Source organism: Scatophagus argus, chromosome 4, assembly GCF_020382885.2.
Source record: "Scatophagus argus isolate fScaArg1 chromosome 4, fScaArg1.pri, whole genome shotgun sequence".
In the NCBI taxonomy this organism is placed as follows: domain Eukaryota; kingdom Metazoa; phylum Chordata; class Actinopteri; family Scatophagidae; genus Scatophagus; species Scatophagus argus.
Window position 1 is genome coordinate 2,979,508 of NC_058496.1, and position 12,430 is coordinate 2,991,937.

At 44.1% G+C, this 12,430-nt stretch overlaps 1 protein-coding gene across 9 annotated transcripts in view; it reads left to right on the plus strand.

The window, feature by feature from the left end:
• Positions 1-12,430, plus strand: part of trpm6 (transient receptor potential cation channel, subfamily M, member 6) — a 97,897-nt gene that overhangs the window by 7,297 nt on the left and 78,170 nt on the right. For 7 of the 9 annotated variants that reach the window (XR_006843203.1, XR_006843202.1, XR_006843205.1 and 4 more), the window contains exons 16-40: positions 77-348; positions 452-680; positions 875-1,027; positions 1,142-1,297; positions 1,942-2,070; positions 2,175-2,426; positions 2,525-2,699; positions 2,884-2,998; positions 3,095-3,291; positions 3,400-3,532; positions 3,881-4,313; positions 4,457-5,090; positions 5,335-5,429; positions 5,564-5,666; positions 5,886-5,932; positions 6,040-6,104; positions 6,196-6,221; positions 6,335-6,385; positions 6,654-6,719; positions 6,813-7,105; positions 7,249-7,331; positions 7,407-7,612; positions 7,703-7,754; positions 7,852-7,964; positions 8,777-8,886. Coding sequence is in view for 5 of the 9 variants with exons in the window: in XM_046386876.1 (XP_046242832.1) it covers positions 77-348; positions 452-680; positions 875-1,027; positions 1,142-1,297; positions 1,942-2,070; positions 2,175-2,426; positions 2,525-2,699; positions 2,884-2,998; positions 3,095-3,291; positions 3,400-3,532; positions 3,881-4,313; positions 4,457-5,090; positions 5,335-5,429; positions 5,564-5,666; positions 5,886-5,932; positions 6,040-6,104; positions 6,196-6,221; positions 6,335-6,385; positions 6,654-6,719; positions 6,813-7,105; positions 7,249-7,331; positions 7,407-7,612; positions 7,703-7,754; positions 7,852-7,964; positions 8,777-8,871 (4,173 nt within the window). In the remaining 4 variants the exon portion in view is untranslated. Of the gene's footprint in view, positions 1-76; positions 349-451; positions 681-874; positions 1,028-1,141; positions 1,298-1,941; positions 2,071-2,174; positions 2,427-2,524; positions 2,700-2,883; positions 2,999-3,094; positions 3,292-3,399; positions 3,533-3,880; positions 4,314-4,456; positions 5,091-5,334; positions 5,430-5,563; positions 5,667-5,885; positions 5,933-6,039; positions 6,105-6,195; positions 6,222-6,334; positions 6,386-6,653; positions 6,720-6,812; positions 7,106-7,248; positions 7,332-7,406; positions 7,613-7,702; positions 7,755-7,851; positions 7,965-8,776; positions 9,306-12,430 lie in introns of those variants that run through there. The other 2 variants (XM_046386880.1, XM_046386875.1) reach the window with 1 other exon arrangement.

A 12,430-nucleotide genomic window follows, 5' to 3' on the forward strand; every position in this document is an offset into this window, starting at 1 on the left:
AAAAATATCCTCACACATTTCTGCATTATAAAATATCTGTTTTGTTTTTGGCCACACCTCTGACTTTTCCCTTTAGGAGCAGGATGAGTCAGCCGGGAGCAGTCGAGAGGTCACGTCGGACCCCGGCCTTGGTAAGGCCCCACTGCTGGTCCCCTTCAACTTCAACGACCTGTTTGTGTGGGCCGTGCTTCAGCAGCGCCAGCAGATGGCCTTGTTCCTGTGGCAGCACGGCGAAGAGGCGCTGGCACGTGCTGCGGTGGCCTGTAAGCTTTACCGCTCCATGGCCTTTGAGGCACGGCAGAGCAGTATGGATGACAACATTGCAGAGCGATTCAAGACATATTCACTGTGAGTGGGCTCCTGGGTGTTTTGTTAATGTTATGGACTTTATGCAACCGTTCCTATGAAAACCTGCACATGACCGCATGTCCGTCGCGTCTCTCTGTCTTAGTGAGTTTGGTCAGCTGGCGGTGGACGTGTTAGACTGTGCATTTCGTCAGAACGAGCAGATGGCCATGAAGCTGCTGACTTCAGAGATGGAGGCTTGGAGCAACTTCACCTGCCTGCAGATGGCTGTCTCCTCATGTCACAGACCGTTTGTGTCCCACTCCTGCACACAGACTCTGCTCACAGACCTCTGGACCGGTCCGCTCAACATGAGAAAAAACTCCTTTCTGAAGGTAAATATTGTGAACGTTGCGAGAAATGAAATACAAAAGACAATCTAATATGATCAAAATGAACAAAATGGAATCAGTTGAACCCACTGACAGACTTCAACTGTTCAGAGATCAGAGCTTAATGCTTAGTTAAGCTTTTCCTTATGCATAGTTGTATAAGCGCACACGCCACACTCGTCATCTCTGTCTTTCAGATTATTCTGAGCCTCCTTCTGCCCCCTGCCATCTTGTTACTGGAGTTTAAAAGCAAAGCTGAAATGTGCCATGTACCACAGTCCCACGAGGCAATGCTGTTTGGACTTGACTCTGTGAAGTCAGTGCCAGCCCACGAGGGAACTGATCCGATGGTGAAGCACCAGTAGAGAACTTATCCAGCACAGGTTTTAAAGTGGAACCCTAATAGCTTTAGTATCGGTCTTTTCCTGTCTCATTTTCATACTCTTCTGCTTCTCTGCTCTCAGGACAGTCAGGATGCAGAGCGAGGACTGCCTTTCCGCAGAAGATGTCATGGTCCTGTGTCAGAAACTGTGTCCTCTATGACTGTCCATTGTCTGTCCTGGATCACAAGACTCTATGAATTCTACACAGCGCCTGTTGTCAAGTTCTGGTTTCACACAGTAGGTGGTATAAAATATTTCTCTTCCTAGAAACACATTTTTTTGTCTTATTGATATTATGTGTCTTTCATTTGTGTTTTCGCTGGTATTGTGTTTGCTAGCACCCCAGGAGGGTTGGAGACCACTCTGTTGGAGGCTTATGGGGTTCCTAATAAAGAATTTGAAGGAAATGATGTTTAACTAATCAGAAGTAAAATCTAGACATTACAAATATGACAGATGATTATCAACGACCCTATGGCCTGTATTTCATTGGCATATTCTGTTAGCTGATCCTTAATTATCTCATTAAAGGACTAATTAATCATCAGAAAACCTTCTACAATCATGTTAGCACAGCTGAGAACCATTTTGCTGTTTAAAGAAACAATAAGACTCGCCTTCTTTGGGATACCTGAGGCAGCAGCATCTGTAGGTTCCAGGTCTTAAAATGGCTAGAAACAAAAAACTTTCTTTAGAAATGCAACAGTCAGTTGTTGTTTTGATAAAGGATGGCTGTCGTCAAAGTTATGATGGCGCATCTTCTGTCCATTACATCTTCTGTAAGGTACCAAAGCCAGAATGCCAAAGAACTGCACAAGATTTCTGTGTTTCTAAATGTTTGAAAAGGCAACGTCTCTGAATTTTTGTCCTTGTCCCTGTAGATGTCCTACTTGGCCTTTCTGATGTTGTTCTCCTACGTCATCCTGGTGAAGATGGGGGATGTGCCCAGCGTTCAGGAGTGGCTGGTCATAGCGTACATCTTGTCCACTGCAGTGGAGAAAACCAGAGAGGTGAGAGAGCCAGTAGGGAAGCATGTTCTCTTTTGTAATTATTATGTCATCGATATGTGCATTTGGGATACCCTCTCCTACCCAAATATGTACCTCTTAATTAGGTCCTAATGTCTGAGCCGAGGAAGCTGAGCCAGAAGCTGAAGATTTGGTTCTCAGAGTACTGGAACATATCAGATTTCATTGCCATCGTCCTCTTCCTGGCTGGACTGGCAATGCGTTGGCATGGCAATCCGTACTGGACAGCAGGACGCATCAGTTACTGTCTGGACATCATCTTCTGGTTTGTCAGAGTGATGGATCTGCTGGCTGTCAATCAGCATGCTGGGCCTTACCTCACCATGATCACAAAGATGGTGGGTAGACACAGTACGTTACTTGTTGAGGAGGAAGACCTTGGAGAAGAGTTTTTGTAATCACCCGTTCTCTTCTCCCTCTCTGTGTATCTGCTCAGACCAGTAATATGTTCTTCATCGTGGTGATGATGGCAATAGTGCTGCTGAGCTTCGGGGTGTCCAGGAAGGCTATCCTGTCGCCAAACGAGGAGCCGTCCTGGAGTCTGGCCCGAGACGTGGTCTTCCAGCCCTATTGGATGATCTATGGAGAGGTCTACGCATCGGAGATAGATGGTGAGTGAATCAATAGAAAACAATACATACTTAGAACAAACAATAAAGCAAAGTATGCTTTAGGATGTGACTACCATGTGATTGCTACCATGGTGTGTCTTCAGGATTTTCTCCCCAGCTCCACCCTCCTGTCCAAATATGGTCCCACAAAACTTAGATGTGTCCTGTCTGTGTGTTTTAACAGCATGTGCTGACAGAAAACCATGTCCTCCTGCTGCCTTCATCACGCCCTTCCTGCAGGCTGTTTATATGTTCTTCCAGTACATCATCATGGTCAACATTCTCATTGCATTTTTTAAGTAAGCATGTTTACTAAATTAGTTTATTTTTCTCTGGCAGACCACCAATAAAGAGTCTTTTTGTTTAAATGAATGCTTTTCTCCTCTCATTAACAGCAACATTTACTTTGACATGGCATCAACATCCAATAAGCTGTGGAAGTACAACCGTTACCATTACATAATGACCTATCAGGAGAGGCCGTGGCTGCCGCCCCCCCTCATCCTCCTCAGCCACGTGACACAAGCTTTGAGGGCCTTGTACAGGAGATGTAGTGGAGACGCTGAGCGGGAGGAGAAATGCTCTGGACTTAGTGAGTGCCGCAGTGTGTACGAGTGTGGATGGAAAGCAGTTATTTATACACATATTACATTAGTCAGCATTAGTCAAGGAATAAACTCACTTCTCCCATCTCTACCAGAGCTCCTTCTGGGCCACGAGGATCGTAAGAAGCTCCATGAGTTTGAGGAGAAATGTGTACAGGCCTACTTCCATGAGAAGAGTGAGGGTCCCCACAGCAGTCATATTAACAGGATCAGAGCCACAGCTGACAGGTTGGATTGAAATTCTGATCTAATGTTCTCACTGTGTAATCAGAGAAGATGATCCTCCAGCTCTCATGTGTTCCTGCTGCACCGTGGTCACAAATACCAGCTACTGACTGACCTTTTAGATGTGACGTGGGTCCTTGCCCAGTAGGGTTCGATCGACATCTCGCTAAAATTTTTAATCTTACTGTCAAAATTTATAATTACCAGTGATGGAATGTAACTAAGTAGAAGTTACTCAAGGATTGTACTTAAGTACTAGTACTTTACTTGAATACTGCTCAATACTTTCACTGTTGAACTTTTAAAAACATGAACATTTGAGGAGAGTTTTCTACATTTTTGTTCAACTAGAGCTGAGGAGATGGGCCTGATGATGGGGGAGGTCTCAGAGAAGGTCAACTTCATTCAGGACAGCCTGTCAGAGTTGGACTATCAGCTGGGTCAACTCCAGGACCTTTCAGCGCTGGCTGTGGACATGCTCACTCTGCTCTCCGCTTCTGACAGCCTTCATCAGGAGGAGGCACGTCTGGCTCAGAGTCGGCCCGTCATGGCGTCCCGGCACATCCTGCCTCACAGCTGGACCCTCCCACACAGAACGGACTGTGACGTACTTAATGCGCAGCGAGTGATGGCCAAGTCGTGTAAAAGCACTCCGCCATCTTTGCTGAAGGGCCACGCTCTGGTGGCGAGTAGACTGGCGTCACAGGAGTGCCATGTCGGAGCCAGGGCGAGCAGGGGAGGAAGACAGGGACGCACTGACGAGGCAAAGGAAGGAGCTAAGGAGGTGCTTACCTTTTTTGAGCCAGGCCAAAAGAGAATTTTCTAGCAGGGCGTCAGAAAGTATATCATTTTAAAATCTAGCGTCTTTACCACCTAATGATTGGTGACAAAAAATATTTTGTTTAACCCAGGTTTTTTCCCCTCTAGTCTGCTGCTGTTGACCATCCCAGTGAGAACTGGTTGGGACTTTCTAGACCTGCGTCCCGACAGACACACTGTGAGTCCTGTGGACCATCTTGCTGTGCGTCTCCTCTTCCCTCCAGAGGCGTGGAGTCACCACATCTGAAAATCTGGACATGTGACCCACACCTGTATCCCAGTCAGGAGGAAACATCAATGGAAGAGGAGGAAGAGGAAGAGGAAGAAGAAGAGGTGGAAGAAGAGCAAGAGGAGAATGGGACACAGGACCACCTGTCTAATACAAACGTATCGAGAGCATCTAGCAACGCTGTCCTTCTGTCTGACCCTCGAGAGGTTCCTGAGGGTTTGGTAAATCCTGCCTTTTCTCAGGATGAGGACCTGCCAAGTCCTCAATCCAGACCTTCCAGCCAGTGGGGAAGACCTGTGAAGTCCCCCAGGTGGGCGTGTCTGTCCCATGATCGTCCCTATGGCCATTGCAGGTCTCTGTCATCCAGCATGGAGAATATGACTTTATCTGGGGCGCCTCTCAGTCCACTGAGGGGGTCCTCTCCTTCTCTTCATGGTCCAACGAACAAAGAGAGTTTGTCTGGTGGGAGATGTTTTAGGGACAACACGTCGCTACAGTGCAGCAAGAGCAAAGGTATTGTTGTTGTTTGGCAGAAAGCAGTTATTTATGACAAGCTCAAGAATATGCTTTAGCTCACAGATCTGTAAAGTATCATTATGAAGACTGGCCATTATAAAGAGGGATTATTCAGACAGAAAAACTATGTAGTAATTTAAAAAATCTGGGTGTAATACTGTGTCTGCTTTTATGTGCTGAACACCGTCAGTGTTATTACGCTGTACTTTGTAACAGTTCAAGTGTGTTTTTGTGTCTGCAGAGTGGTCCAAGTCCTCTGACTTCACTCAAGCAGACAGCAGAGGCAAAAGCCAGAACAGAAAGACGGTGAAGATCCAAGAGAGCAGTCCAGACACTGTAATGTGGCACACAATATGAATCTTGACAACCATATAATGCTTCATTACAACTGAACATTTCACAGGATCTTTCATTAACGCACTTACATATTCTGTGAACTTGTTCTTCTCTTAATTTCTTATGGGAAACAGGTAACCATGCAGTCCCACCTGTCTGACGCCTGTTGGAGAAGATGGCGGAGACTGAGGGGAGAACCTACGTGTTGGTCGGCTTCAACCAGCCTCAGTCAGCTCAGTAAGGGCCTACGGTCTTTTTAACTGAAGTAATCAGTAAGCAAAAAGCCAGAGAATGAGAGGATGTCAAAGAGCCTCTTTGGCCTGTCAGAACTTATAAAATCAATCCAGCGTGTAAATGAAGAGAAGGAGAAAGTGACCCAGTGAAATGTGCAGTGCATATTGTATTTACAGTTTTGTTTTAAAGACTTGAATATTGAAAATGTCATTATTGTTTCAGATTTTGAACCAGTGGATTTGTTGCAGAAACAAGTGTTTTCCTACCAGGTATATTTGTACCAAATTGTGAAATACTGAGTATAAGTATAAAACATACTGTGTGTATAATATGTTGATTGAGTGGTTGGTTCAGTTGTCTTTGCGCTTGTCTTCAGGATGTGTGGAGCCCCACTCACTCGGCATGGAACAGCTGGGCCAGATCCATGAGCCGCAGGTCTTCGTAAGTCAGCCTTTTGTTTTGGCCTGCCATAAGATCCACAGATTTCAAAACATTTGAGGCCTGTAAGAATTAAATCAGATGTTTGTTGTAGGTTGCAAAGTGGGATTACTCCTGAAGGTATTTCTGATACATTTCCAATTAAATACATTCAGCAAGCTAATTTACTCACTCACTACTTGTGAGATGCATTGTTTTTGTATTTTAATGTCCCTTTGTTTTGCTTGCTGCAGCGAAGAGCCCCTCGTTCCAGTCCACTGAAAATTTGTACCCACACTATTCAGGTATTAAAATGCAACTTTGCTGATTTTCATTCAGTTTTGTATTGTTTCAGTGTGTGTAGTAGATGCAGTATTAAACTTTTCTTCATTTTGCCACATTTAGTCGTGTTTTTCTGTGTTATCTGGCATATTTTTTGCTGGCTTGAGGGCTACTGAGTGTAGAAGCGTATGAAAGTAAGGGTATAGAGGTTGAATTGAAAGAGAGACAGAGTTGCTCTGTCTGTGACTCTGTCACTGCACTAATTCTTCTGTTGTGTTTGTGTGTTAACAGCTGTGGAGAGAAACAACCTGATGAGACTGGCTCACACCATTCCCTTCACACCTGTCTCCATTCTGGGTAACTTTCATCCATCTCATACAACTTTCATCCATCTTATTTCTCCATCTCTTTTCATACACTTCATTTACTGTTTCCATCATTCTCTGCAAGGGGGTGAAGAGGTGAGCATCTACTCTCTGGAGGAGGTGTCCTCTGATGTTCACCCTGAGTCGCTCTCCTCCTGGTCGTCACGAGGCCTGTCTGCCATGCTGCAGCCCCTCTCCAGTGAAGAGGGCTCGCTGGACGGGGGTCTCCGGCGGGGCTGCAGGGTGCTGTGTACCTGGGCAGAGCGGGACGTGCTCAGGCCCGGTCTGGTATATGTGGTCAAAGCTTTCAGGCCGGAGGTGGTCCGTGCCTGGCAGAGGTACTTCCATGGCAGCACGGCCCTACAGCTTTGTTTAAGGGTGAGTAAAGAGCAGCATTGTTGATGACATTTTTGTTGATGAGATGATGCTTGTCCAGTCAAACCTATTTAATTATGTAATCACAATTTTCAAATTTCAAACTTAAGTTCCTACAGATTTAACTTTATGTTCATCCTCTGAAGGAGATCCAGCAGCAGAGAGCAGCCCAGAACATGATGAAGGTGTTCAACCAGGTCAAACCTGATGATTTGCAGTACTCGCCAAGGTGTGTGTGTGCGTGTTTCCTCTTGTATATGCATGTGTGTGTGCGCGTGCACTGATTGTGGTTTCTCTCCTCCAGGTTTCTAGATGTATCGCTGGTCCTCTGGCATTCAAATGGCCTGTGGTTGACTATTGAGAGGAACATGTCTGGCGACTTCAGGAAGTACAACAACAACACAGGAGAGGAGATCGCCCCCTGCTGTTCACTGGAAGAGATGCTGCTAGCGTTCTCCCACTGGACATATGAGTACTCACGCCGAGAGCTTCTGGTGCTCGATATACAGGGTAGATTCCTTCACTGCCTGTGTGTTTGCGGCATGCTTGTGTGTGTGCGCACATGCAAGCTGTTTATTTAGATGTTGTGTTTTTTGACAGGAGTAGGAGATGAGCTGACCGACCCAACAGTCATTATGGCAGACGATCAGAGGTACAGCGACACATCGAGGTTATCGATGACATCTTCTTTCACGACTCTTTCAGAACTTCATATTATCTCACTGAACCTTTTTCTGACCTTGTCGTAGCGGCAGCAGGGGTGAGATGCTTTTCGGTCCCGATAACCTTGGAGATGCTGCCATCAACGCTTTCCTGCAGAAGCACTCATGTAGCGCTTGCTGCCGCAGACTGGGGCTGTCAGGTCAGAAATGTTCAGCCTCTGTGTGTGTGTGTGAGTGTGTGTGAGAGAGACAAAAAGAGATAGGAATGTGTGGATGTTATTGTTGATAAACTACATGAAGAAGACAGATTTTATCCAGTGTTATCTAAACCAATATGTATATGATTTGCAGTCCTTGGCGTATACAGAGGATTTTTTTTTTTGTCATTGTTGTGTTCTTTTTTTCTTGTGCACGTGTGTATATGCGTGTATTCATATGTCACCTTTGTGTTGTCACTCGGGAGGCCAACGTTGGCTCTGAGATAAATCCCCAACAACTTCAAATGAAGACAACACACACCATCAGCCAGCTAATTAAGCTGCGAGTGTTCGTTTATTCCTATAACAACAGTAGTGTTGGAGGCATGGGGGTGGGCCCTGCTTTGTGCGTTGTGCTCCACGGCCTTTGATTACGTATTAATCATGTCTTTGTGCTGGCGATGTGCTGCTGAGACATTAGCTTTGATTAGCTATTAATTAACGTCTCTGGGTAGGCACGATACCGGCATCTAGAGGATAACTGCTCGGAAAGAAACTGTGCTCAAAAACAAACAAGCCCGGCAAACAAACACACAAACACAAACACTCAGACACAGTTGTTTTGATATTTCAAAGGTGCGTTGTGTTTCCTCTTCCTCTTCTTGTGTCCTCTCCAAGATTTCTCCAACAAATCAAACCAAATTATTCATGCTGGATGTGTGGACTTCCTCCCAGGCCTGTCAGTATTCTCTTTCTTGTGGTAATGACTGTGTTATTGGAGCGACATGTCGCTAACTGATGTTTCTGTTGTTCAGATTTAGGGAAGCGTCCGGAGGACCGCGAGAGCAGCAGCGAGCCAGAGTCGACATCGGGGAGAGGAGAACGCGAGGACGATGAAACCGAGATGTAACCCTTGACCCAGGAAGTAGGGAAAACAAGACACGTGCACTTTTACCAACACGTGTACTGAGACGTGTCCGTCTGAACACACGCACTCACATGTTTTCTCACTAAATAATGTCTTGCCAAAACCCTGATTCCTTTGTAGTAGAAACAACGAGCAGTCTGACTGCACACTAAAAATGTGACATTTCTACAAAAGATGCTAATATATTGTTTCGGTATATTAAGTGAATACGGTCAGGAGGAAGTGTTGCACATTGTTGCCACACAAAGGATTTATAACACGAATCTGCATCTCATGAAGGAAATACATAATGCTGTGTTCACAAAAATCTAAATGACCATTTGACCATTTGTACTCTTACTGTTAATAATCAACACTTATTCATTATAGATTGTTTGGCAAAAATAAAAAATGTGACCAAAAAAAAAAAAAAAAAAGAGGCAGAAATGCACCCATAAAATTTCTTTTATTTTTTTTTCTTTCTTCCCACAACAAAATGTCTACAAAAGCGATAAAATATAGAATTTAACAAAAATCACTTCAGACCTTCACATTTTATGTACATCTCAAAGGAGGACTCAGTGGGGGCCCTGCACACCTCTGAACTTCAACCCTTTCTGATCCATCAAGTGTGGGTGTTTGTGGCTCTCTTTAATGCAAATGAATGGACACACACACACTCACTTTTTCATTCTCATGAAAAAAAAAAAAAATCTAGTAGAGCTCATGGATTTCTAGTAGAGTCAGAGTTCAGAGTCCAGCAGAGTCCCCCTCTCAGCAAATGAAAAAAAGCTTCCAATGTAAAAACGGTTTGTCAGTGTAATCAAATACACGTTTTACTTGGTGTTTCCCCCTTTTATCTTTTTTGATTGGTTTCTCAAGTAAACTCATACGGTAAAGCATCTACGCCCCCACTCTGCCAATCCCCTCCTCACCAGCTATGGCACTTTGAAAACAAACAAACAAAAAGAGTTTCATGTTATTGTTTTTTTTGTTTTGTTTTGTTAGTCCCGTGTTAAAGAGGTTCTGCAGCCCAAACACCTTTTAGGTTTTGGTTACAGATTGCTACATTTTATTTTTATTTGCTCTTGCTGGGATGCAAAGACATTCTAAACAATAAATTAACAATTTTCAGCACTACTCCAATTGCATCGGTTTACAAAGCATTGGTAGAGCGAAAATCTCATGCTCTCCGTCTCTCTCTCTCACACACACACACACTCATGCAGGTTTTCTCTGGAAAAGGAGGAGGTTTGGGGTGGAGTGTGTTTGACTAAGTGTAGGAAATGCATTTCAAACCAAGCGTATTGAAAATGTCTGCGCCGTCTCGAGGACGACTGGTTTTGTTGTGCGCTCAGCGACGTCAGTCTGTGTTGGTGGAGTCGTAAAGGCGCGTGATGCGTTCAGCCCCTCGCACTGAACAGGCTACTCCATAACATTCAGAATAGGTTACCCTCCTGCCGCAGGTTAAGGGTCTCTGATCCGGTTCAGTAAGGCCAGTTCAGAAAGGGCTGTTCACTGTCTGGTCAACTCACACATTCAAAGGTTGAGGGGAAAAAAAAAACAACAAAATTTCAAATCGAACAACAAATTTTAAATTGGTTGTGTATAAATAAGAGCATTTTATTTAAAAATTCTTTCAGCTCGTGAAAATAATTTGCTTTGAACTGACTGAATTGACGTGGAATTTGCCCTAAACCCGCCGCCCACCCCGCCAAAAACCCCTCCCACGAAACTCACAATATCATGAGAAGAGAAAACACAAATAAGCCCCAAATGTTTCATTGCAATGAAACGTCATGCAAATAGAACAGAACAACAATAGGCTAATAGTAATAGAAGAATAGTAGTCATAATAAGAACAATAATAATAGTAAATAGTAATAAAATAAAAAATAATCTTACAATGCAAACATGACAGTAGTAAATGCCTCCAGTTCTTATTGCTACAGTATCTTACTTACAGTGTTGCGTTGCCAGTCACTCTTGCCAGCACATCCCCTCTCATAACCCCCAGCCCACCCCTGTGATTCACAGTCTAACAAGGGAAAATAAAAACATCACATACAAAACTTCAGAGTTGGAATTCACTGTCCTAGAGCTGTTGTGACGGCGCTTGATTCACAGCTTACTGGTGGACTTCCCTCACTGTCCCCAAAGCAGCAAAATAAGCAGTAAACATGAGTGCACAGTGGTGACGTCTATATATTTTTTTTTTTTGTCTTTCTTCATGTGCTACATAACAATGCTTATGTCATATAGTCTGAATCCTTAACGAGATTTGGACAGTGAATTCATGCTCTATACACACATACACACACAGACGCACACTTAGCAAAGCCTTGTCTGGGCAGATTCCTTTGCCTGCATACGTTTGGCGACGTATGCCAATTTAATCCTAAAAAGTTCATCTTTTATAATTAATGGGTTTTTTTTTGTAAATTTGCAAAAAATATTAAACCCTCTTTTGATGCAAAGTCAGAAAAAGAGCTGCTCCCTGAGAGATGCTGCGTAGTGCATCGAGCCGTAATGAGCAAGTGATTGTCTTAAGAGTCACTGGCCTCTGATCTGGGGTCGGGTCAGGGGTCGAAGGAAGGATCTCGTGAATGGATCGCTGAGACACAGCGTGGGACAGTTGGATCACCGATGTTTAACATTGATGCTCGTTCCCTGTGCTGTCGACGCTGTTTTGTTCACCGTGTGGAGAGAACACGTGAGGATGAAAACGGTGATGGTTCGAGTGTTTTTAATGTCAGCGAATGCTTGTAGCAAGTCGAAGATTTGGCCACCGTGCAGTGAACGGCTGCAAACAGCAGACCTCCAGTTTTAGTGCCTAACGAACCTTAGATCAGAGTGCACCAATTAAACTTGAGGTAAAAGTCTAAGTGCTGTCTAAATTGTCATTTATTAAACTAACCAAGTACCATCAGGTTATTCATTCTGTGCTGTTATTGTGTAGCGGGCCAGTTATTTGGGTAAATAGCTCATTGAAGATGGAGCTCTTTAGTTGCAGTTGTAGATTTGCTGTAACTCATTACAGATGAAGGTAATGCATACCGAGTGTTAAATTGTTCCTTCACTTAGCACGAGGTGAAATGTCAGCGAGAGCCTCTTAAATGCCCAACAAAACCAGTGTGATTTTACACAGTGGCCAAATACTAATCAACATCAATGTAGTAAAAGCAACAGAAAATCAGTAAGTGCTAGTAGTTGTGGTATGACGAACAAAAAAGCAAGCAAAGTGATTGTCTATCACAGCTTTCTGCATGAACTGTTGGTGTAGTATTGTTGCTTTTAAAGATCAGTGGATGCTAACCAGCATTTCCTCCCATCTTTCAGTCTGTGCCCTGCGTTGTTTCCTAACTCCAGATCGTATTGTGTCACATTAAAAACACTGCAGTCTGCAGTGGGATGATGGTTGTTGATGATCAAGAGTCAAATATAGTGCATTCTTGTTAAAACTGCTACCCTGTTGCAAACAGCTGATGACACTAAGAGATGGACAGGAGAGGAGTTTGATCAGAAAGGCAGTGTGAAAGTTATTGCTCTTTAGAGAAAAGGG